Raw genomic sequence first — 26,040 nt, forward strand, 5'->3', positions numbered from 1 at the left:
AAAAAAGAGTGCTTTCCTTTTGATGGCTGCATATCCCATAATGTGAATATTCAACAGTTTTTTGAACCTTTGGGTCCATGGATATAGGTTTGGAATTAGCTGGAAGTGGGCTTGAAAATGTATCATCAAAGCAGTGCTGGACGTGTGGCAGGCACATCGTGTTATGAGAGGCCCTCTTCCAGGTGCTCTGCTCTTCCTCTGCTCACACCACACTGTAGGAATCTTGCAACACTTCATGCTATCTGTCCTTTTAAATTTTGTTATTCTTGGGTATTTCACAGTACATATTTTTATTGCCCCTAGTGCCACTTTCCTGTCTTTCAATGTGGCATGGCTGTTCAAAACTTCTATTTCTGTCAGGTTTGACTCCAAGCATATGCTGGCTTTACAAGTTGGGAAGTGTTTTGCTACAATCACTTTCCTGTGTATCACTTGAGATTTTTTTTTCCTTACATGTTTGGTAGAATTCAATGACAAAGCCATTGAGCCAGAGGGGCATGTTTTTTGTTTTGCTTTGTTTTGTTTCGTTTCATGGGCGAGTTTCAGTGTGAGACAGCCCTGAGCCGGGGCTGAAAGCTGAGGAGTGATCCCTCGTTCCTGATAAGGATTGATGGCTCCTCCCAGCCTTCCCCACGCTCATTCATCACTTGGCTCATGCTTTCTATGTCCTGACACAGAAAAAACACAGAGAGCAGCTGTGAGTGTGCCTCTGTCTCTCTTCTCCCTTAGTTCTGACAGTTTCACTTTCCAGTGTCAGGGCTCTGGCGTCAGACACCTTCTCTGAGTCCCCTGTAGTTTGGTACCGATCCTGCCATGCCAGCTCTGCATGCCACTATTGTGTGGCATTATCTGTTTCTGTCAGTGAATTCTAATCCTATTTGTTTTCTTAAATTGAAAGTCTGAAAAGCATTTTAAGTGCACGTCTTTTAGACAACAGACAGTTGAGTCTTGCTTTTCCATTTAATATAACAATCTCTGGTGCTTAGTTGGATTGTGTGGCCTTTTAGTAGCTGGCCTCTGATCCAAGCAGTCATCTCGTTACATCCTGTCTACATGCAACTCCTCTTCATCCTGCTGTTGCTACTCCTTTGCCTCCTCTGGAGATGGTTGCATGTTCTGGAAGTCTACTCCATTACTTTTGCCAGCTTCTGTGAAAAAGCGATTCTTCGGGGCCATTGCTTCTCCTCCACTGAGCACAGCCTGTGTGAGATCATCTAAGTCACTTTTCCCGACACTTTCCAGTTCACTCTCACCCCACAGAGGTGCAGACCTCATGTCCATGGGACTTCACACCACACCCTTCCCTCGCCTGTTGTCAGCTGTTCTTTCACGTGAGTAAAATAATGGGCTCCAGTGTTTACCCTATATTTTCCAGTCCCAGGGTCTCTTTTTCATTTTCTCCAGGGCAGAGACCCCACCTAGAGAAAAATGTATCTCAGCCTGACAAGTTTTTCACTCTTCCTGGGAGCAGGGCTGTGACTGACAGGATGTGCTTAGCTTTGCTGATGCGAAAGTGAGCCCACTTCACTCTGTTTTGGAAACTGTTTTCACTAGTTACTGGATGCTGGACTGGCAGCTACAGTTCTTCTTTAAATGCTTTGAAAAAGTTTCATTTTCTTCTAGCTTCTGGTGTCTGATGAGAAGTTGAGTTATTGTAAGTATGGTTCCCCTGTGCTTTGTTCCTCCTTTCTGTTTTCAAGTTCATATCTCTAATTTTGGTTTTCAGCTTTTTGATTATGATAAAATGAAGCTTTCATCAAATTTTGGGAAATTATTATTCTTCAGCTATAGTCTCCTTTTCCTTCTAGGACAGGCTGCATACACACATAGCATGGGCTCTTTTCTTTTGCTCTCCCCAATCTGCTGTCACCTTCAAACAAAACTTTTTTTATTTCAGTTACTATGGTTTTTAGATTTAGTCTCTCCATTTTCTTTCACTTTCCATTTCTGTGTGGAGATTCCCTATCCATTCATTAATATTCTCTTTTTCCTTAATTTGGGAACATGTTTACCATATTTATATTATACTATCTGCTTTTCAGGATTTATTTGCTAAACCAACTGCTGACACATCTGTGTCCTGAACATGAACCACATCTTTCTGCTGCCTTGCCTGTGTAGTAATTTTTACTCAGTGGGGAATACACTATAACTGTTGCATTTTGTTATCTTTTTTCAGAGAAGTGTTTGTTGGTTTTTGTTCTAGTTAGCAATTAGGTTGTTGGCTGCTTGATTTAAAATCATGTAGCGTTATTTTATGTTCTGTCTAAGGGCATCTCTGGAGACCCAAGGTGCTTCCCAAGCCCACCCTCAGGCTCTAAATATGTCTTCCCTGAAGAGCTCATGAGGCTGTGGTTTGAGATTTTGTTTGGGCAGGTGCTCTACCTCCTAGGCTCAGTGGGCATTTCATAGGCCTCACCTTCTCTGTCATTTCCAGGAGGCTGTCTTAGGAGGGTGTTGGGCTGCTGTGACTGGCTCTTTCCTGAGTTTTCCTCTCCCAGAACCTGGTATTTATGCCTGGAAACAGCTGTCTCCTGTATTTGGCCCAGATTTATGGATGCAGTGATTGGTGGGGTGGTCCATTGGGAGCTACTTTATCGTAGTTAGAAGCAGTAGTAATAGGAAATTACTAACAAAAGCTTTTCACTGGGCGGACTATCAACTCATTTCTGGAGGAGATGGACTCTACTTTTTTAGTCTGGTGGCTATGGTTTTCATTTTTGTCCTTCAAGGGCTTTTCTCTGTGTGCTGCTCCTGGCCAACTTCACCACCATCCTGGGTAATCCAGTTCTAGGAGTTTTACATGTGGGGTTCAGTGTGTACACATCACCCATTTTCTGGATACTGCACTTCTTCCCTGTGGACTCACTCCACGTTTTTTATTTGGCTTCTTTTTTCTTGGCCCCAGGCCATGTGAAAACAGTTCAGTTCTGGCTGCTGTTTGAACCTGTCGGCAGTGTCTGTGGACCCTGATTCCCTGGCCGGGAGCATACTTGGCTTTGACCATGTCCTTCTGGCATCTGCATGGTGCCCTGGGATCCTGGATCCTGCAGGAGTCCTGGCTGACACCATGAGCTTTCTCTCCTTGTGCATGCAGCCTCACAGTGTTCCTCATCTTCCCTGATCTATTCCTGATTTCCTCTGAGATTACATGCATATTAATGTCACCTCTCTGATATGATGAAAAGTCTGTCTGTCCCTGGGTCCTGTAGAATCCTTACTCTGCAGTATTTTGGGGTATGCTAATACTGTGTCTTGGGATAGTGGTTGAGGTGGCCCTCTCTCATGCTATTGGCAGCAAAGGCTTCACTCAGGCACAAGGGCTTCTTCAGGGTGGGGTTCAGGGGCTGTTATGCCTACCACAGTAGTGACGCTAGGAACCTCCCAGGAGATAGAGGTGCATTTGTGTGATGGACAGCGTGGGGAGCAATGGTTTCTACATGGCTTATAAATACTGCTTCCTCAGGAGCTCATGTCACAGAAAGGCTCACCAACATTCATCCATTTTCCACCTGCCACTCCTTATCAGCTCTGCTCTGAGTCTCCAGTGGTCCGCAAGGACTGTCCCTTTGGCTCCCTGTGTGAGTCCTCAGAGCAAGGCAAGGTATGATCAGAGAAAGCCAGGGGCACTGAGAGGCCAAGGCATCACCTGCCTCCTTCTGCAGGGTGGGTGGCAGCCCTGCTCGGTCATCCAAACAGCCTCTTCAAACACATGTGCCCATCTTCCAGCCTCATGACCCTGCTTCGCTGCCAAGTGCACATGGAAATGGCGTGCATCGAAGAGGATGAGGACCGCCTGGAGCCCGCCATGGAACATCTGCAAAAGGCTATGAGCCTGGACAGCCTGGGTCTCTACCAGGACAAACTCAGGACAGCCTTCAACCGCCTGCGCCTGTGTACCATGTTGTATCAGTCTCCAGAGCACGCGGAGGATAAGGCCATCATGGCCATTGAGCAGGTGCAGACACAGCCTGTTGTGGGGGCTAGCTGAAGAGGGAGCTGGAGGGGATCCGTGCAGACTCAGCGCAAGGCTGGGGCTGAGGTGCAGGGTGCGGTAGGATTGGAGCTGATTGGGGCCCACCTGACAGCAAGGAGGCCAAGGTGGGCTGCTGTGCCTCAGGGAAAAATCCCAGGTGTTTCTCTGAAGGCTGAGAATATCCTCAGAAGGACTGAAGAAAAGGACTGCTTTAGACAATGGGCTCATCAAATTGGCCCTTCCTTTTGCAGGCAAAAAAAGTTATGCCAAAAGACAGTGTCAGGAAGAAGCGGGCCCTCCTGGTGAATGCGGGCCTGGCTCTGGCCCCAGACACCTTCCAGATCGTGCTAGATAGTGAGAACGAGGCCAAAGGTAAGCGCTGCTCTCTACTCCAGAACCTGGAACATTCCTAATTTAAGTCTCCTGCACTGTTTAGGAGACACTCTGGTCCTCATGCTATCTTGAGCCCAAACCAAACAAGGGCAGGACCACAATAAGCCTTTCTGTGCCGTGAGCCTGCACTTGATGTCCCTGACCGCTTCCTTAATATGTTGTGTCAGGTCTCCTGAAGCACCACACAGCAGCTTTGTCCACACGCTGCTGCTATACAGTCCAGGGGCTGAGACAGGCTGCGCCCATCTTTCTACCACACTAAAGACTGGAAGTCCAAGAAGGAGGTGTGACAAGGCTGCTTTCTCCTGCAGCCTCTCTCCTTAGCTTACAGATGGTCATCTTCCTCTGCTGTACATACTGTCATCCCTCAGCACACCTGTCCTAATGTCCTCTTCTCACGGGCTTCACTCAGAGTGGATAAGCCTGGCTTAATGGCCTCTTCCCCTTCTGTCCCGACCCCATCTCTTAACAAAGGGCCATTCCATGATCCTTAGGACTTAAAGGGAGCCTCTTTGGGGCTACAAGTCAGCCCAAAGCAGTGTCTAAGGCTCAGGGACAGTGGCCCTGGAGTAGTCTTTCCACATTTATTACTCAGGTCTAGCTCTCAGCCATTGCCTTCCATTTACAGAGAGACTGTAAACGAATTTCAGGTAATAGAATACAAGGCTGCCACACCCGCCTAGTGTGGCTGGTGAGCCAGGAGAAAGAGGAGAATGTCCTACCCTCACAGTTCCAGCTCTTCTTCCCCAGGAGCAGTAGAGCAGGCCTATCTGCCTGTCCAGGGATGGAGGCCGCCCTCCAGCTCAGCTCTCTGACATCTGGTGACAGGGACTGGAGCCTTGAGGATGATAGTCAGAGCTGGCTGCCACCTGTGTGGTGAATCCGAGATAAAGGAGAGGAGAATGGAGTGGAATAATGTCACTCTGAGAAGTCGAATGGCTCTAGAAGTGGCCCCAGGAGGTACAGGCACCATCTCTGTCATGCTTCATCATCTCCCGGGTTCACTCTCCCTCCTGAGGTTACATTTCATTCTAACAAATCAAGGAGCCACTGTAAATCTGTGGACATCATCTGGATGTATATGTTTTACTTTCTTGATTCATTTAATCGATAAACATAACTTGTGGCCACCTGTGGATAGGGTGTATTCCTGCCTGAGAGGGTGAGCAAAGACAGCACACACCCTAGATTCAGCCACCTCTGAAAAAGCCCCACTTAAGACCACATGATGCTTTGGAGGGACATCTAAACACAAGCTATGACATACATGTATCAGTTCTCCACAGTGATTGTAATCATTATATACTGCAAACATGTACCAATAAAAAATGGTTTTTGAAAATTCCTCAGTCAGCTAATCCCTTGCAACAGCAGTCATCAATTGTATTTTGTTTTCTGTTTTCAGTTTCCGTTGGGAAAAATAGGGGCCGGTTCAGCTACCTCTTTGCAAAGGCTCGACATCACATGCTCAGTGTGGACAAGGCTGCTGGGCACTTACTGCGTCTGGGAAACGAGAAAAACCAAGAGAGGTAAGAAAGGGACAGAGGAAGCACTTTTCCAGGGGGGGAAAAAAACCAAAAGAAATGAAAAGAAAGCAAAGTCAGCAGGAAGGGCCTGCCAGCCTGAGAACACTGTCTGGGGCCAAGCCCATGGCTGACCAGTGTGCAGGCTCCAGCGTCTCTGCCCTACCGAGAGGCCTGATGGGGGGACCTTGCCTGCTCTCCTATAAGAGAGAACAGGCCTCAGCCCATGTGATAAAATATATTCTGCGGTGAGACTGCCACTCCTATGCATGGTGCTGACTATCAGGACACGTCAACTAGGGCAGACCAGGTGGTCCTCAATCTAGAGAGACTTACCCTAACCTAAGCCAGGGGAAGAAATTGTGTGGGACATCTCATTGTCACAAAGATGGGAAGGTTCAGTACCACCAGCACCTGGTGGGGAGAACCAGAGAGCTGCACCTGAGCCCAGAGACACTCCACACTGACTCACGGACGCTGACCACCACCTCCACCCCACTGGCCAGGGCTGTCCCTCTCACCTCACATCCCTGCCTTGAACTTTAGTGGCAGTCAGAATCATTCTCTGCAACCTCAAAACCATACAACTCTCAAGCAGTCATTCTGGGTATTTTCTAATTCACAACTCAGACTGATCTTGCCTTTCTCCTGTTTGGATCTCGGTGAGCAGAATTCAGATTTGGACAGAGCTGGCCAAGGTTGCCCGGAAGCAAGGGGTGTGGGACGTGTGTCGAGCTGCAAGCCGCTTCTGCCTCCTGTATGACATCAAAGTGAAGAAGCCGGGGAAGCTGAAGGGAGGTACACAAATTTGGGGGGGGGCGGGGTACAGGGGATCAAACTCAGGTCCTTGCACTTTCGAGGCAGGCGCCAGAACCACTGAGCTAAATCCCCGGGCCCAAGGTACACATCTCTTTAAAGTGCATCCCCCTCACTGTGGAGTGGGCTGAACCTCAGGTCTGCACCACACCCATGAATGGGGTGGTACTCGAGGCCCCTCCCTGCCGGTGCCTCGTGGGGGTTGAGATGCCCACCAGCCAGGAGATCTCCTGGAAGGGGCCAGTTTTGTCCCTGAAGTAAGAGGAAAGGTTGCTGATAACACTCTTAAATTCAGAGGAGTCTTCTAAATGTGTGTAGTTAGCCCTTCTCTCCTGTAGGCTCCTTGCCCACAGATTCAGCCCTGAGGATTAAAAATATTTAAAAAACAGTTGCATCTGTATCGAAGGTATACAAACGTGTTTCCTCTTATTTCCTAAATGATGTGGTGTAACAGCTATTCACATAATACTTACATCGTACTACATGTAACTAATCTCAGATGGTTTATAGTATGTGCAGCTTATATGCAAGCTTGGTGCCATTTTATATAATGGGTTGGGGCACCCATGCATTTGGATATTTGCACGGGGTCCTAAAATCAATCTCCATGGATACTAAGGAACAATTGTAATTACAGCTGACTACAAATAACTGTTCAAAGTTACCTTTGGTTATCATTATGCCACCTGTTATTGGGTTGCTTTGGCCTGGTAGTGTGCAGGTTGCTACAGGGCCCATCATTACATTACAATCCCTCTGCCCACAAATACACACACACGTGCACATGCACTCACACATACACACACACACACACACACACACACACACACACACCTGGGTGCATCCTGCACAGAGCTGGAGAGAGGCTTAGACATCAGGGAGAAGGTCAGGTATTCTTCTGTTTTTGTTTACTAGAAAAGAGGCAACCTTTTCACAGTTCTCTTCCCCTCAGGAAAGAAAAGGAAAGGTGCAGAAGGCTCAGTGCATGATGTCTGGAGCCAGTCCCAGGTGGTCCTGCAGAAACAGACATCCCCCTACCTGCTACGGAAGTTTGCAGAAGTGGGGTTCATCAATGCTGAGGTGTGTCATGGAGGTTTTTTTTACTCATCTTATAGGTTCCTGCAATTGCTGATTGGGGTCAATGTGGCCTATTAATCTGGATCCATTAGAAACATAATTAAACACAGGACTCCACTTCTGCTCCCCAAATAAAACTATATGTAGAGGGAAATTTTCATAAGTTCTTGAAAGATTTTCTGGGAAAACAATATGATTAGAAATGTATCATATTGTATGCTAATGTAAAATTTTTGTTAGAAACAATTTCTTTCTTTCTTTTTTTTTTTTGTTTTGTTTTTTGAGACAGGGTCTCACTATGTAGTTGAGATTGACCTGGAGCTCACTATGTAGCCCAGGCTAGTCTCGAACTCACAGTGATCCTCCTGCCTCAGCTTCTGGAGTGCTGGGTTTACAGGCATGAGCCACTACACCCAGCTTAGAAACAATTTCTGAACTATGAGTTTGTAGTCACAGTTGCACAGGACAGCAGGTAATTGTCTTTGCATTTGGGGGGTTTTAATTGGAGTCAATTTTAGAAGCATAAGAGAGAGATGTGGTCCTGAAGGTGCTTCAGAGTCCCTAGTATTCCAGCCCAAGACCTGGACTCAGCTGCAGCCCCTACAGGTCTATCCCCTCCCCCACAGGGATGGATGCTAAGATGTGAGATCAGCCCTGCCCATACTCAGTAGGTAGAATGTGGCCCAGCTGAATCCAAAGCCCACCCTTCAGTCCCAGGTCTGAGCCCCTGCACAAAGACCCTTGGTTACTTTGTGACATGTTGTGGCTTCAGAGTCCTCAGAGCCTTTAGAGGTGGGCACAAAGCTGAGGCCAAAGCACTCTGTGATTAATTCAGTAGAACTAAGGCATATGGACACAATCAGAACCAACCCCTGTGCTCAGAGACCCAGTGACCTGATGGCAGAGCCAGTTTATGGAGTGAGGTAGCTGGCTGCAACCCTGAGGCTTACCCAGCCAGATGTCACCCAGACCCATTTCTCCTTAAAGTCCCTCAGCCTGTCCCCAGGGGGCTTTTTAGCCTTTAATGCTGAAAAACAGATTCACGAAGCAGTCAAGATTTGAAACTGGCTGGACATTTGCTAACATGAAAAGTGTCTGCTTGTCTACAGAGGTGTGATGGTGGGTGTGGACGAAGCTTTTAAAACAAGCTTTTCTCTTCCAGAGATGTGCACCTTTATGGTGAAGTGACAGGCCGTCAAGGCAGACAAAGGTGCATGGGGCTCGTCATGCAAGTCTCTCTGCCTTCTATTTGGCTTTTGCAAAATCAAATCCTAAGGGAAAGATGTTTGGCTGTGTGTTTCCCCAGTGCTAGGCTCCTGCCATTGCCCATGACCTTTCCCATTATGCACTTCCTTTACAGGCCACTGTCCACTTGCTGCGCTCAGAAGGTGTGGAGCTGAATGACCATGCCATCCCCCCTGAAGACTTGAGCCAGCACCCTGCTGGCTACATGCCCGAGCCCCTAGATACCAACACAGAGTGGATCACATACAGGTGGGCAGTCCTGGCTATGGTGTGGACTGAGGGTTGATGTGTCCCCCTGCACCCATGGGCCTTCTTTGAGGGGCAGTATCCATTCTCACGTAAATAGGGCAAAGCATGAAATACAAAGCAAGACTACAAATTGCTTTATGTAGCCATCAGCAGTGCATCCAAGCAAGACCATGAGCACAGTTTGTCACTAATAAGAGGGAAGAAAGCACATGACTGTTTTCTCCAGTTGGTTTTGGTAAATCATACTTCTGTTCATTTTAGTTAGCTTTTCTCACTGTTCACAAAGTTGAGCTCTGGAGGGAGCAGCACCAGTGGTGGAAAATGAAGGAGCAGCTCCTTGTGGTCCAAATCTTAACAGAAAGCTGTCACAGAGCAGCTTGAGCCCTCAACAGGCCCTGCATACAAATAACACCCATTAATTTGCACAGATCATCTCAAAAGATCTGCCCATGTGAAATTTCAAGTTCAAAAAGTATCATGAAACTAAGATAGATGTTGTGTCAACAGTAATGGACTTCAGTGACTTTTTAATCTAAAATATTTTTAAATGAATATGGTAATGAATGAACATTCTTAACATTTATGTGACAGAAACCAAACACTATTTAACTGTGCTCACAATTCAGCTGGGGAAGAAGAGAGGTTATTTCCTATACAGTACTGACTGTTTACTGTACAACCTGCCTGTTGTCCTGCCACAGAGAGAAGAAAGAGGCATTGGCAGTAATTCTATGCACATCTTTCTCGTGGCATTAGAAGAGAATCACTCATCAGTACCATTGCGAGACGAATGAACTGGCCCAGTCTCTATCCTGGTCCATGTCCTGTGAGCCCACTATCACAGGGCAGAAGACAAGGACACCTTTTTAGCCCAGGTGCAAGGCCTGTCTGGATGGGGTGTCCACACACAAGTACCTGGCCTATTTATGTATAGCTAAGGATGACTTTGAAATTTAAATTATCTTTAAACTAAGAAAAATATGCAACAGAAACTATATATAGCTCACAAAACCCAAAATACTGACAAAGAAAGTTTTCCTTGCCTGGGAGGGCAGAACAGAGACACTGTCCCCACCCAGTGGTGCTGAGTGATAGCAAATTACCTCGTGCAGCCTGTGTTTGATGGGAGCAGAATGGTGGGGAGGCCAGGGTGTGAGGGTGGCCATAAGGGTGGACAGGCAGTCTAGGCAGGGCCTCCAACCAGGAGTTCCTTCCTGGAGCAGGCAGCAGGGCCCTCTGGCCTATGAGAGCTCATACTATGAGAAAAGCAGCAAAGGGCAGCAGCCAGCATCCAGGTGGGAGGAGAGGACTGACTGGAGCCAACAAACAGAGGAAACAGTGAACAATGGGTGGGCTGCATAGGTGCACTGTAGAGGGTCTTGGAGGGTTGGAGGGCAGCTCCAAACTGAGGATGACAACAGTGGGCTCCCATCTGAACCCTTGGGTTGCAGATACAACCTGAAACATCCCTGCATAACGGACAGGGACCACTCGGAGAGTCCTCTGTAGTGTCTCATTTGGAAAAAGCTTTGAGTGAAACTGAATGCTTCATGGTGTGCATTTGCAGAACCTGGATAGAAAACCTGTCACATTATGCCATGAATAACTGGTTACGCTCTGCGGAAATTGGACAGGAGATAGGTGAAGCCTGGATTGTGCAGAATGCTGTGGTCTATGTCCTGAATCACAACCACCATCTCATCACAGCTGGGCGGCAGAAGGAGCTCGTGGATGCTCTGTATCACCTCCTGAACATCATCAAGGCCATTGGCCCCCATGGGTGAGTGTGGGGGATGCTGCACTTGTCCACGTGCAGGGAGATACAGACTCAGGCCAGGATCCATAGGGTCAGACCTGTCCCCTGGAGGCACATGGGCTGGAGGGACACCAGTTGGGGTGATTGAGGAGGGGGCTGGGCCTGTGCTCCAGTGACAAAGCCTCCACCCCAACATAACCTCACACCCACTACTGTGCTCCTGCCTGCCTCAGGCTGGCCCCCGTGATTAGAGCAAGTCTGCCTCGGGCTGGGTCACTCAGCTTGAGGCAGAAGAGTGACTGTGCTCCTTCATCCTGGATTTGGGGTGGAGGATGGAAATCTATGTCTATATGTTTTTATCCACATGGATGTGAATTTGTGAGAGACTGGTATTTTCCCAGTTAAAATTAGAAGTTTGAAAACACGAAGTTGGGTCAAAGTTTCGTCTAAGATGAAATTTTAATGTGCATCTTTTTGTTGTTGTCGTTTAGTTGGTTTTTAGTCTGAACAAAAGTATTTTTTTAACCCAGGTATCAAAATAGGATGCTTAGAATGAGTCAGAATTCATAATCATATGTGCACTATGATTTTTAAAATCATGAATAATAAAGAAAATGAAACATGGAATAAGTAATTGCTCAGCAGTGTTTGCCTTTCCCCAGGCATGGGTCCTTGATGGGGCCCATTTGGGCCAAGCATTCCTCTAACTGTGCAGGGCACCCAGGTCACAGCCTTGAGTCATCCCAGATGGCCAAGAAGGGCCAAGGGCGCTACAAGCTGAGCTTCTCACAGCACGGTCATCCTGTCCTGCTGTTTGGCATCTGGAGACCATTGCTGACTATTTCGTGTTTTGGCACTGTTGTTTTCCCCAAGCCCATTCTGCCTGGTAATCAGGGCTAGACCATTGCTTATGGCTTCCAGGACATCTCAGCCATACAACCTTAGGCACAGTGGCTTTTTTGCCTTGGCCAGTTCTTCTTGGGTTCCTCTGACACCCTTCCCTGTCATATAATGTCCCCCTCTGATCATGGAGTCCTGAGACGTGCCTCACCTGAGCAGCAGGAGCTCCAGCTGTGCCCTCAGTGTTCTGATGGTAGCTCCTTGAGCTAGCCCTGAGGACAGCAGGTGACCTCTTACTCCCCTGACAGGCTATATCTGAGTGGCCTCCCCTCCACCCAGTCATTCCCCTACATGGTGTACAGGATGCCACTGTTCCCCAACCCTCCCATGCCCTCACCCCCCTTGGCTTGGTGAGGCCATACCTCTATAACTGTCTTGATTTCAGAGGTAGCTCCTAAATTCCAGCACATGAGTCAAGGGAACAGATTTGGTTGTCCCCAGACCCACAGAGGCAGTGCAAGGATCTTCACTGATGGTGTGCCCTACCCTGGGGGAGCTCTCAAGGCTTGTGTGCTTCATTCCAGAAACTCAGTCGTGTTAGCCATGCTCTGCAATGCCTTAGCTCGAGGCCTGATCATCACCTGGATTCCCACCCAGACATATGAAAAGTCGAGAAAAATTATGAGACTACATATGTTTCAAGCTCCTCTGGACTCAGGAGCTACCTCTGAAATCAAGACAGCTATAGAGGTATGGCCTCACCAAGCCAAGGAGGGTGAGGGCATGGGAGGGTTGGGGAACAGTGGCATCCTGTACACCATGTAGGGGAACAACTGGGTGGAGGGGAGGCCACTCAGATATAGCCTGTCAGGGGAGTAAGGAGGGCACGTGGCAGACCAGGGGTCAGGGTGTCAAGGCCTTTGGAGGCTCCAGACAAGACAGGGAAGATCCCACCCATCAGGTAGTGGAGGTGAGAGATGTGTAAGCAGTTCAGAAAGTGAGACCGCAGGGTCCAGCCACTGGAGAACAGGTGAGGAGTAGGCAGGGGCAGGTACAGGAAACAGACAGGGCAGGGTGCAGTTAGGAGTCCTCATGACTTGAAGCTTGAAGCTGCTTCTCACACCAGGGCAGAGGAAAATGTGGAAATAGATCTAGGAAGGGACCCATGTCACTTGGGAACAGAAATGCAGAAACCAATAAGGTGGTAACATGCCACACAATGAGACTTACCCCATGAAGTTTGCTTCCCAGTAAATGTGAGTTTCATTATTGTAGTCCCTACCAAAGGAAAAAATGACGGTCTTGTTGATGGCAGTTGTAAGTAATCTTGTATAACTTGAAAAAAAAGCCAGTTTCCTCCTGAGTCCAAGGGGAATAGTTAGAGCCTTGGCAGAGTCCCAGAGTGTGGATCCCCAGAAGTGTTTGTGGGGAAAACAGGAACAGGGAAGGCCCATGCCATCCACTGCTGAGATACAGGATAAGCTGTCCCTGTCTGAGCCACCAGGAGGAGACAATAGGCAGGCAAGCTGTCTATGCCTCAAAGGTACCTTAAAGGTGCCTCAAAGTGCCATGCAGGCCCTGGGTAAAACAGTGTTCTGAATAGCTGCAGAGCTTGCTGCTGCACCCTCTGCAGGTGTCTGCAGGTAACACTAAAGACCAGGCTGTGTGGAGGTGAAAGCCAGACTGGATAAAGCCCTGGAATCACAGGGCCACCGTGAGGACAGTGACCTGCACAGGGCTCCTATTGTGACTGAAAGGGAGAGCACAAGGGGCATGGCTTTTGCTGGTTAAGGTCCCAGGCAAGACAGCCCACATTAGTGTTTAGATCTTCATCTCCAGAAGGGACCTGAGGCCAGTGCAAAGGACCACAGGAAGTAGGACCCTAGCCTGGAAAAGGAGGTGGGCAAGTACAGGAAGGGGCTGGTGTGGCCAAGGGACACAGTGGAAAGGAGGAGGTTCCCAGCTGGATCCAAGTGCTGAAAGAGTACGCTTACCATTCAAAACTGTCAGAGTGAAGCAAAGCTGAGTTCAGGGCAGGCTGGAGGATCAGGTGGCAGTGATGACAAGTATGGGAAGAAACCTCACTAAAGTGGGGCATGAGAACTTGTGTAGTAGAGGAAGGATGCCCTATTCAAGCTGTGGAGGCAGCATGGCCCACATGTATTTCAGCAGGGCTTCCTGTGGAATGGGATATGTCTGTCTGGGAGTTTATCCAGAAGCCTGAATGGAGGAGGACAGCAGGAAAGGACTTCTGCTCTGTGGTCTTGTTTCCACCTGTTTGTCTTATGAGAATTGGGTTTCACGTTGTGGCTCCGAGTTAAGTGACCCTGGGTTAGCAAATACTCTGCACAGTAACCCACATAGGATGTTGTAGTTCCACTTAAAGGAAGAAAGTGTGGGCATCTGGGCCTTCAGGGTCCCAACCACACACCCTTGTCACACATGTGGTAGATCCACTCTCCCAGTTTTGGGGGTCCCAGGCCTTGCTGTCCACACTCAGGACTAACACCACACTGTTCACCCTCTTCCTGTGGCTTTGGGTTCATTCATGACTACATCACAGGGTGACAGCCCCATGCATAAGCAGTAAGGATTTAGGAAGCAGAGGATGTGAAGTATCCACAGAACTGGCAAAGACCCACGGGACTGCTAGGTTCACAAGAGCCCTCAGGCAACTTGAGGACTAGACCACCTTCTCGGACTAGACCAAGAGCCAGGCTCACACATCTATTAATGACTGGGCTGAGGCTCAAGTTCCCCTGCTTGTGGAGAGCTTTATGAATAAAGACATGTCCCTTTCAGGTCTGCGAGTTTGCCCTGAACTTGACCAACGGGAACATCCCAGAGGAGGTAGTTCCCATCAGCGTGCGGCAGCAGCTCATTGCCACCTGGGTGAAGGCCAAGCAGCTGCTACAGCTGCAGATTGGGCACCGACTAGGCACGGAAGAGCAGGTGCTGTGCAGTGTGGTGGACATGGCTGTGGTGGCCTGGGGGCAGCTTAGGCACAGGCCTGAGTGGAAACTGCAGTCTGCCTACCCCCCTGTAGTTAAGTTGTTTGTCCTCATCACACCTCAGTCATGATACGGTAGTGGGGAGTATGTCCCATCAAGGACAGTCTAGGGCCTCTATTTCCTCACTGAAATCGCTGCCCTGATTGCTCTTGAGAGTCAGACCCTCCATAGCTCTGGGCCTCTGGGGATACTGCCTACCTTCAGTGCCATTCACAGACCGCAAGTCACCTCCTTGGGCATCAGCCCCCTCCAAACTGCAAATACAAAGGTCTGCAGAAGATGGGGGTAGGGTGAGGCCAGGGTCATGGTGACTCAGAGCCACCCCACATACTCCCCGCTTTCTGCTATGGGGCCACTATAGGCCTGGGGGAGAAACCAGAGTGCGGGCTGGGCAGGGAGCAGTGGGCAGCCAAGGAGGGAACAAAAGAGAAGGGGAGGGGACATTTGGGCCCAGCCAGGAGTGAGGGATCCAGGAGAGACCAGGAGGGCCTGGGCAGGCAGAGATGGAGGAGCACTGGGTCCAGGTCACCTAGCTCTCAGTCAGCTCTGCCTTACATGCTTCAGGCCACACAACTTCACAACCTTTTTGGTTATATGACAAGATAACTTGAAGGTGGACATTTACAAAAGTAGCATGAGGTATAATCACTCCCAAATTTGTGACCTGATTATGCAATAAAAACTCACGGTGCACAGAATTAAATTTATGAATAGTCCAGTTCCTCTGTAGCCCTCCCTCCCCAGTGCCTCAGGCTGACAGATGCTCAGTGCCCCTTCTGTCCCTCTAGAGCACCAATGAGAACATCAACTCTGTGACCAGAGTCCTTGTAGCTCTCGAGATGTACTCGTGCAATGGCCTGGGCCTCATGGAGTTCACTGTGCCCTCCCTGGCCCAGGTAAGTGACACCAGTTGTCCTGGGAGGCATACTAGCATCTGTGTGCAGAGAAAGCCACCACCCAAGAGGGATGAAGGAGCTGGGGTCCAGAGGTTCCTGACCAAGGCAGCTAGAATTTATACCAAAGGCCATGTCCTCACCATGCTCTGCACCTCGAGACAAAGCTGTGCGTCCTCATTTCCTGAGAGCACAGAACTCCAGGTCCTGTTTGGAGTGCCTCTTCATCTTGGCATAAGGAAAACCCTTCTCTTTATAGGCTCTCCATGTCCTTCTGGCCCCACAGGCAGAGGCATTCATGGGTACACACTCACCCAGCCTTGGTCTGGAGGCAGCCCCATGTGGCAGGACAGACATGCAGACACTGGAGCATCTGTCACTACTGAGGGCAGTGATGAGGCTTTTGTGGTGTTTTGCACTACACACAGTCTTTACAAATCACGGATCTGTTTGGAATAGCATAAGCCATATTGTCTTTGTCTAGGTGAATGTTATACCATGTCCAAGATTTTACAGAATTAAATGAGTTTACCAAGCAATAGCACTGCCTCTGCTAAGGGCTGCATGTTGTTGAAAAGTCATTATCACTAACCAGGGGCTCTTTTCTTTTCCCATTGGGAAGCTGGTGAAAATGGCTTCTGAATGCAGCTGGTCAGACCCGCTGGTGGAGCTGCAGACCCTGACACGGCTGGCCCACTTTGCCTACGTGGCCCATGACCATGAGATCACCATGGCCTCCTCCGAGCAGGCCACACAGATGGGCGTCAAGTACCTGAGGACGCTGGGTCCGTAAGTAACCTTGGTAGTGATGCTCTAATGTTCAGACTGCATCTGCAGTTTCATCTTCTGAGTTCTTGTGTTTACTGTGTGAGGGCACCCACCCACATCAACAGGATTTGGTAGGAAGGTGGCACCTGCCTCCTGCTGAGTCTAAATTCCCACAAGGACAGGATCAGGCTGCAGTGGTAGCTCCAGAGCTGTGTTCACATAGCCAGTGATGATTTGGGAGTCACAAAGCAAAGCCACCCGTGATGTCTGTAACTTGTTAGCCTCCACCTATCCAGGGGCACAAACACACTGATGAGCAACCCCATGCCTGGTGCCTTAGAGAACGCTTACTCTTCTCAGCAGAAACGTGCTACCATTTTCAGATTCCAGATGAAGAAATTAGGTATGCGTAGGTTTAGCCACTCATCTTGGGCCACCCTGATGGCACTGCACTCCAGATACTTGGTTCTAAGAAACCCTTTGGCAAGGTAAGGCTATGCAGGTTAGGGGAGGGTTAGGTTGAGTCCAAAAAGTAGCCAAGATTCACTTTAAGGTTGGGCAACTGCGTAGCTTGCTGAGAAAGCAGCTATCTAAACTGGAGGGAAGAAGCTACTGTGAATACATTGAGAGGCACTGTGCAAAGGAAAATAGTGGCATGAGAAGGGAGCTTTGGAAATGTCAGAAAAACAGAAGTAAGGCACACTTAACACCAGTGAGAATCCTGCACATGCTCCTGGTGGTGCTGATGTTCCACCTTCAGCATTAATATTTCACAAAAAGAAATGATTAATCTTGACAGTTCAAAATCAAGTAAAAGCACAAACAACGTGCTGTAGTAGAGGAGAAAGAAAGTGCAAAAGGGTAAGGGGACCAGTGTCATTCTTCCCTCACCTGAGAAGATAAGCAGTCAAATGTCACTGGCCCAGGGTCCAAATGAGAGAGTGAGATACCATCCTAAGGTGCAAAGATAGTGACAAGGGGGAAATTAAGAATAACTCTCTTAACCAGTTGAGCTGTAAGGGACAGCAGAAGGTCTGAGTAAACTGAACCACATTTTCCATGATGAAAACCCTGCAGGGAACGTTGACAGTGGCAGATTGGGAGACCCTGCCAGGGACCGGTTTTTAGAGATGAGCATGTCCCTGGTAGACCACAGAGCTGCAGGGAACAGGGCTGGGAGGGGCCGTCGTCCTCCACTGTGTGCAGGTACCACTTCTATCACTCGAAACCAACTTTCAGAAGAAAGAAACTGGGAAGGCATCTCTCCCAAAAGAGTCAGTGCATGCAGCTGATGCATGCCACTGCCGTGTGCACAGGCACAGGAGGAGAGCTGGGTACCGCATAAAGGCTGGGCTACTGTTCCAACAGTGACCTTTAAAATGGATTTGACTTATAAAAGGGAATTTTCATAATCAAGACAAAGACGTATTTACATGTAAATGGTAATAGGGAAAGGAGGGGGTCATACAGGACTCTGAAACTGATACCCACTTTAGAACTTTAGAAGATCATGTGTAGACCATCCTCGCCCCCCCGTGGTGGTTGACGCCATTGTACTCTGTGGGATGTTCCTGTGTTTCGGTGGCTGTTTGCAGCCCTCAACCCTATTTGAGGCAGATCCCAGGTGCTGGGACACTGAGTAGACGTAGAGAAGCGTGGGTCTGCGCTCAATGAGAGATGCCACATGTCGTCATCTTGCTGCTCACTGTCAGAGCCCGGGGCCATTCTTCAGTCGAGCAGGACACAGGGGCACACACGGCCACAGGGTATCCCTGCAGATGACTAGCCTTGGTAAAAGTTTTGCTTTTTAAAAAATTTCACGTCTTGAATTTTCATCCAAAATGTTTCCGTTTTAAAAGTTGTGTGTACAAACTCTAGCATGGAATTTGTTAGAGTAATTTTTAACGGTAGCATTTCACAATAATAGCAAAAATAGTTTTCAGGCTGGTGAAAAATAATGTAGCCACTAATCAACTAACATTCTCAACTGTTAATGTGTAATTACCAAAATCAGTTTCACAGTCTGCTATTCATGTAAAGGAATATATATTAGTAAGAAATTTCATATATATATCCTTAAAACAGACACAAACTTAGTTAAGAAAACATAGCCTAAGAATGTCATTGGCACCTTCGTATTTTGCTCAAAATCTGTATTTCAAATAATCAGCAAGTGTGTTGGGTCTTTGCATACATTTAAGTCATTTTTAATACCAGTTCTGAAAAAGTAATGGGTGTCATACTGTTATGCTGAAAAAACTACCTGTAAAACTTGAAAATATACACAAAACAACTGCTTTCAGGTACTAGACAACAGATGACACAAGGATGTGATTCTTACAAAAAAGGGGCATTAGAAATGAGCCCCATATACACACTGGCATTCCCAGATTTTACAGCCTACAGTGCCTGGAAGGGCACCCAGATTGAAGAGCTGCCAGGGTGAAAAAGACAGTGCCCCTGCTATGGGAAGTCAGAGGAGGTCACCATGCTGAGGCTGAGGAACCTGAGACAATCCCCACAGCCACAAAAAAGGAAGGGAGGGAAGGAGGGAGGGAGGGGGAAAGAAAAAGAAAAGAAAGGAATCTGTGAGTCTGACCAGAGTCTCCATGCCCTGTGAGATGCTATCAGAGGTCTAATATGAATTTAGTTTGAGTCTGGGGACCAGAGGCAAAAAAGGCTGACAAAACACAAAGCTGGAAGCTTTTCGGATTGAATTAAAATATCAACCAAGAAATCCAAGATGTCAGTGGACCCTAAGCAAGATAAATGGACACATGGTTTTATTGTAGTCAATTTTCTGAAAGACAATAAGAAAATCTTGGAAAGAAGTTGGGGGTGCATTAGAATCAGGACAGCAAGGATAAGGATTGTGCTGATTTCTCATCAGGAACAATGCAAACCAGAATACAAAGGACATATTTTAAGTATTAATAAAAGGAAAAAGTCAATCTAGAATTCTGTAGTCACCAAAAAAAAAAAAAAAAGCCTTCAAAAATGAAAGGAAATCAAGATATTTTAATATTAAAAAAAGCTAAAAGAATCCATTACTGGCCCATTTGTAGAAGAGGAAACATTAAAAGAAATTCTTCATGCTGAAGGAGAATAACACTAAATGGAAACTTGGCTCAAAAAGTGATGACTGACACCCAAAATGGTACATTTTTGAGTTCTTAAATCCTATAAAAGATGGTCAACTTTAAAACAAAGTATTATTGCATTGTGGGATTTCTAAAAATGTGGAAGTACAGTGAATGAAAACAATAAGACAAAGGACAGGAATGAGATAACAGAAGTGGGAAGGTAAGGACTGTCACACTGTGTGGGAAACAATGTTGGATTAATTCAAGGCAGAGCTTTGGATAAGGATATACGTTGTAGCCCCTACAGCAAGTACTGAAGCTAAGACAAAACATGAGTTATAAGTAAAATTGTAATAAAGGAGATGAATTAAGATACCCAAAATATAGTTAATTTAGAAGAGGAGAGGAATGAAATCAGTTAAGACAAAAGCAGACAATGAAATGGCAGCTTTAGTTCCATTAACCACAGACAATCCAAACACCTGCAGTCATGGTGCAGTCATCCCACAGGTAGGGAAGGCAGGACTCAACTATGAGCTCTGTGCACTTGGAGCTCTTCCAACACACACACAAATTAGCAGTGGGAGCATGGGGAGGTTAGGGATTGTTCAAGCACCTAGCACAAGGGATGTGTCTCTGTCTGCCTGTCCCTCAGGATACCAGAGAGATACTTTCCAATGATGAGATTTAAAAATGCTAAATGTGTGTTCACGTACTAGCGAGCTTTAAGATACAGGAAGCAAAACAGTGGGTACACACACAGTGACAGCCACAGATTAATAATCCTCTTGGTAGCTGGTAGAACAAAACAACACAAAACGAAAAAACAGTAAAAACATAAAGAAACCCTGCCAACCAATCTAACCTTCCATGACATTGGTAAGAAATCCTACCTGACAGCTACATCATAAAGATAAACATTCCCAGGACATGGATACCAAAGAAAGGATACAGAGCCTCTCTCACAACCTGGGAGGTGGCCACACCCATTTCACAGGGTGGGTTCGGCTTCCTTACTGCCATTACACAGCCTGTTGCCCTGCAGACCACAGACTCTTACAGCGAGGTAGGTCCTCATATGCCTGGCTCCTTCAGGCAGAGTGGAGAAGAGGCTACACACTCTTCCTGCAAGAGGGGCTTCCAAGATCCTGGCCCCAGAAGGAAATCCCCACAGACAAACATATTTCCAGAGAGTAGATTCCGTGCCCGTTTGAGTTGCAATGACGTGCCCCTTGCAGTACTCGAAGGGGAGGGGATCACATCCTAGTGCAGGTGGTTTGTATGCCATAGCTGCGCTGGATCAGGAAACATGGGGAGAGCATCAGAAAGGTATGACACGTATCCAAAGTGCACCTCAGGGGTGTATGACCACCTGAACTCCAGATGTAGTGTTGCTAATCTGCAGCTTGATTTCTTGGGCCTGGGAAACACAGCCTGACAGAAAGAGCCCCAAAATGACTGGTTCTGTTAGTCCTTTGCTACACAACAACCTAACCCAAAATTAGTTGTTAAAACATACAGTTAAAGGTTCTTTCTCACAGTGCTGTGAGTTTACTAGACTCAGTTTATTCTGGGTTGGGGGTCTCATAAGGTAACTATCACGGGGGCCACCTGCCAGGAATCGCCCCCTGCCAGCTCACTCTCCTATCCTAAGCTCTCTCTCCTACAGCCAAGTGTCCCTAGGATGACTCTCCACCCAGGTGTGGGCACCAATCTGGCCACATGGCCTTTTCGAGTATGGTGGTTCTGGCGCTACAGGCAAGGTGACAAGGCCTCAGAAGTCCACCATCACTTGCCTTGCGTCAGTTGGGCAAGTCTCTCTGGCCAGCCCAGGCTCAAGGAGGGTGGGGTGCTACGCACAAGATGGGTTGGAAATGGCTTCTCCATCTGGGGTGCCACCTTGTAGGGCCACAGGTAAGGTGACAGCATTCCCAGTGAGGGAGGCCCAGCATGTGCCGCAGCCAGGCCTCTTTCTGAACCCCTCTGTTCTCCAGGGTAGAGGCCCAGCTGGTGGCGGAAATGCTGTGCACTGCTTCATGCATCCAGGGCCGGAGCATCATAGAGAACCTGAAGGGCAGGAAGCAGCTGCGGCTGGCAGCGGCCAAGGCCTTCCTGGAGAGTGCCAGGTGTGCTGCAAGCAGGGGCTCAGACACTGGCTTGGCAAATGCTATGTTACACTGACACTGGGAGACATCACCAAGAGCCGAGGGAGGGACTAGGTAGTGTGGGAAGTCACCTGCCCTCATCCTGCAGTGTGGCCCAGTGCTCAGAGTTGGGGACAGCTGTGGGCGGTCCTGTGAGAAGCTAGGGGCTCTGGAACAGGAGGGCTCAAAGGAGGGTTCTGAAGCATCCCGGGGCCTCAGTAGTGTCAGCTAGGGGGCAAGGTGGAGAGGTGGCTGGCAAACCCCGCCATTGCTCTGCAGCATGGGCAGGTCCTGGCCCAGCTGGAGAAGGCTTTGCTGAAGAAGTGTGCAGCAGACCCACCTACAGCCCCCATCCTATAGGACAGCCGAGGGCACCCTTCCAACACTAGCCTCATCCCTTCCCTCCTAAGTCCAGAAGCTTCTGGGGTGAGAAGCCACACATGGGCAAAGGTGTGGCCAAGCATCCCTGTGGATGGAACACCCTTTCAGGTTTGGAGGCATTGCAGGCCGCAGTGCGCTGGTGATGATGGCCACGCGGCACTACTGGAACACCTGGCTCCCGCTCCTGTCCTCAGCAGTCAACAGGAAGAAGGCCAAGGGAGCCGTTCAGAAGATCATCAAGATTATCAACAAGACAGAGGCCACAAAGGAGGTGCTTTGGGGGTACAGGCGGGCCTCCAAAGGGCCTTCCAACAGGCTGGGCAGACCCCCAAGGAAAGATGCCACATGGCACTCTTCCCCAGGTCACAGCATTGCCTGCTGGAGGCTGGTGATGTCCCGAGATCCCACCAGGATGGAGTGCTCATTGCTGACCTTAGTGCTGACCTCACACTTTCCCCCTGGTTCTGAAGAGTCTCCTCCCTCTTCTTTTTTACCAACTTTTAAACAATAGATTTTTCTCTGTTGTTTTTCTGTTCTTTATTCTGTTTTTCTCTACTCTGGTTTTTATTCCTTCTGCTGGTTTTGTGTTTAATTATTTTTCTGGTATCTTAAGAATTAGATTATGACTTGAGACCTTCCTTCCTTGTTACCAATGGCATTCACAGCTGTAAACTTGAATTTGAGCACTGCTTTTGCTGCCTTCCCAAAGTTTTTTCTGTTGGGTTTCTGATCCCAGTGATGTAGAACCTAACCCTGACTTGGATGTTTCATGTCATTGGAAAACTATGTGTAACGTATATGTGGTGTGTGTGTGTATGTGTGTGTGTGTGTGTACCTAACCTTGCACTGAGGACCCTTTCTTATGGGTGAAATACGATTTAACTTTTTGTGACTTAATACTTCTAAATTTCAACGTGAGTGAATTTATTACAACTTATTACAGACACAGATGCAAAGAAAAATGGTGGAAAACACTTTGCAGCCTTCAGAATGTGTGTTTGTTTTCCTCCAGGAAAAAGGGCAGACACTGCTCCTGCACCAGTGGCCCACGGCAGACTTGCAGAGTGGTGGGACAGCAACTGAAGGTCATTTCCTTCCAGGTCAGCAGGAACAAAGCCACAAAGGCCATGGGCTCCAGGCTGAGGGGAGGGAGGACTTAGCACAGGTCAAGTCTTCCATGCTTTCACATCCTGTGCCCTTGCAGGAAGCCTTCACCACAGCTATGCCCACCACAGGCCAATCTGTCTGCATTTTATGCTTTTCATGAGGTCCACATGAGAGCTCATTATGTACAGATGCAAAGCCCAGGGCCTCCCTGAGCAGCCAGCCCTGACCTTCCCAAGTCCAGCTCTTGGAACTGATGCTGGTGGAGAGGGTCACAGCTGTATGGGAAGTCATGCAATGAGCCTGAGATGCTGGAGGTCTGGTACTACAAGGTGGGTCCTGCTTGCTTCAGGCCACCACAGTCCTGGTGCTAACAGGTGCCGAGTTAAACTTGAGGGCCAATCACCTCACAGCCGATGTCTCACTGAGCAACTCCTGTCACTTATCTCCTTGCTTCCAGCAGTGTAGAGCCTCTTTGTGCACCATAAAAACAGGACAAGTTATCTGTGGTCTCAGATCTAGAAAGTGGCATGTGTGAGGTGGTGCTGGTAGCCTCTATGCTGTGGTGTAACACACCCATGAACCCCACAATGACTGAGTGTCCCATGCTAACCTTTCATATTCCCAGATGTCATGCTGCTTCTGCTAAAACTGATGGGGAGCAGGTGGCAGAGACCAGCCAGGAAACTCAAGGAGTTGGTTTCCTCAGACCTGTGGTCCCTGGGCAGGTGGTAGGTGAGACAGGACATAGGTCGACCCCTCACATCAGCCCTGCCGGACAAGATGGCCTGTTGGCCTAACCTTGCACTGAAGATGCAAGGCTCCAAATCGGGGACTGTGACACAGGGGGCCCCAGGAGGTCAGAGGTCAGAGGGCATCAGTTAGCAAGGAGTCTGGCAGTCCAGCTGTTTCTAAAGCTCTCTTCCTTGTCCCAGACACTGAGGACGACCTTACACTCCGCGTTGCACTCTATGGCCTGCTCTTCCATAGCCACGCTGACCAGGAGGACTGGATGGGAGGCCTCAGGGTGCTGGATGAGGCTGTGCAGGTGCTGCCTCGAACTGCCCACCGCCTGTGAGTGACCGCCCTCTCCACCCACCCAAGTGCTTCCCGCACTGCCCCACCTGGGCTCCCCAACTTTCCCATTCTGTTGAAGGACCTCATCTCTCCAGTAGAAATTTGACAAGGACAGGTAACACACAGCACAAAAACCCAACTCAATTTCTATCTGATTTTATCCCTGTATGCAGAAACATGGACAAATTGAGTTTTGTATGCTTTTTGCTTTCCTCATTGGGTTTATTGGTACATTTTAGGTATACAGTACAGTTACATTCATCATTGGGACCTTGTACCTTTATATGACAGATCTTGGTTCTCATTCTTTCCCCATACCCTTGCCCTCCCTGCACCCTCCCCTTTTCCTATTTACAAACACTTTATTTCAGTTTTTTCATTTTCTCATATTTTTTATTTTCCCTTATTTCCTTTCCCCTACCCTTTCCACTTTCCCTACACCTTTAGCCCTTTTCTTCCTATTACACATTGTAAATTACATCATTAGGATCTTACTTACGATTATAGTTTTTCACACAAGAGAAACTATTTGATATTTACACATGTGTGACATTTATTTCACTTAAGAGTATAACTGCAATATGCATCCATTTTCCTATGAATGACTCTCATTTCTCATTCTTTATGGCTGAGTAATATTCCATTTTATAGAAAAACCACATCTTCTTTATCCAGTTTCCAACTGATGGGCACATGGGCTATTTCCAAGCTTTAGCTATTACAAACTGTTCCACTACAAACATGGGTGCGCATATATCAGTGTGGTATGATTCATTTGATTCTTTTGGAAAGATACCCAGCAGATGGATGGCTGGGTCAAATGGAACCTCTAATCCTAGTTCTTTGAGGTATCTCCGTATTGATTTCCACAGTGGTTGCACCAGTCTGCACTCCCACCAACCATGGAGAAGGGTACCTTTCTCCATCCCCACCAATATTTGTTATTGACGGATTTCTTGATAGCAGCCATTCTTTGTGGGGTGAGGTGGAATCTCATTGTTTTCATCTGCATCTTTCAAATGACCAGTGATGTGGAACACTTTTTCATATATTTACATGATGCTTTTGCTTCTTTGTCTGAGAAATGTCTGTTCATTTCAGATGCCCATTTTTGAATTGGGTCTTTAGATTGCAGGGGGCTGGTTTTTTTATTTCTTTATATATTCTAGATAATAGTCCTTTATCCGAGGAGCAGCTGGTAAAAATTTTTTCCCACATTGTAGGTTGTCTCTTAGTTCTGTTGATGCTTTCTTTTGGATGTTTTATGTATGTTTAGATTTTGGGTTTTTTTTAAACAGGCTCTCACGATGTGGTTCAGGCTAGCCTCAAATTCACAGTGATTCTCTGGCCTTAGCCTCTCATGTGCTGGAATTACAGGCCTGTACTACCACACCTGGCTGTATGCTTAGAATTTTATCATTCAACTGGAGCATTGACTTCTCTCTTTGGCTTTTCTTTAGTTTGATTTTCAAACATATGGTCATTGTGAAGGCTAAACTTGGCCAGAACTTTACCATGGAAATCCAAAAGTTCAAGAATGAAAGTGAAGACTATTTGGCACACATGTGGCACCGCCTGGCCTTGAACTCGAAGAATATCTGTGGAGAGCTGACGTGTTATCACAACGCAATTCAAGCATTGCAGGTCTGTGTCTTCTCAAATTTGGGTGATCGTGAATAAAACCCATCTTCTAATTACAGAGAT

The 26,040-nt window shown here is 47.8% G+C and overlaps 1 protein-coding gene across 8 annotated transcripts in view; it reads left to right on the plus strand.

Moving 5' to 3' along the window:
- Positions 1–26,040, plus strand: part of Cfap46 (cilia and flagella associated protein 46) — a 126,267-nt gene that overhangs the window by 18,763 nt on the left and 81,464 nt on the right. For all 8 annotated transcript variants that reach the window (XM_010620294.3, XM_010620301.3, XM_010620286.3 and 5 more), the window contains exons 12-27: positions 3,730–3,958; positions 4,228–4,348; positions 5,775–5,898; positions 6,563–6,690; positions 7,661–7,788; positions 9,146–9,279; positions 10,847–11,059; positions 12,460–12,625; positions 14,678–14,827; positions 15,675–15,782; positions 16,402–16,568; positions 21,625–21,756; positions 22,264–22,426; positions 23,168–23,255; positions 24,195–24,333; positions 25,797–25,980. In XM_010620294.3, the coding sequence (XP_010618596.1) occupies positions 3,730–3,958; positions 4,228–4,348; positions 5,775–5,898; positions 6,563–6,690; positions 7,661–7,788; positions 9,146–9,279; positions 10,847–11,059; positions 12,460–12,625; positions 14,678–14,827; positions 15,675–15,782; positions 16,402–16,568; positions 21,625–21,756; positions 22,264–22,426; positions 23,168–23,255; positions 24,195–24,333; positions 25,797–25,980 (2,374 nt within the window). The remainder of the gene's footprint in view (positions 1–3,729; positions 3,959–4,227; positions 4,349–5,774; positions 5,899–6,562; positions 6,691–7,660; positions 7,789–9,145; positions 9,280–10,846; positions 11,060–12,459; positions 12,626–14,677; positions 14,828–15,674; positions 15,783–16,401; positions 16,569–21,624; positions 21,757–22,263; positions 22,427–23,167; positions 23,256–24,194; positions 24,334–25,796; positions 25,981–26,040) is intronic.

This window comes from Fukomys damarensis, unplaced genomic scaffold, assembly GCF_012274545.1.
Source record: "Fukomys damarensis isolate Sample0158 unplaced genomic scaffold, DMR_v1.0_HiC HiC_scaffold_8, whole genome shotgun sequence".
Lineage (NCBI taxonomy): Eukaryota > Metazoa > Chordata > Mammalia > Rodentia > Bathyergidae > Fukomys > Fukomys damarensis.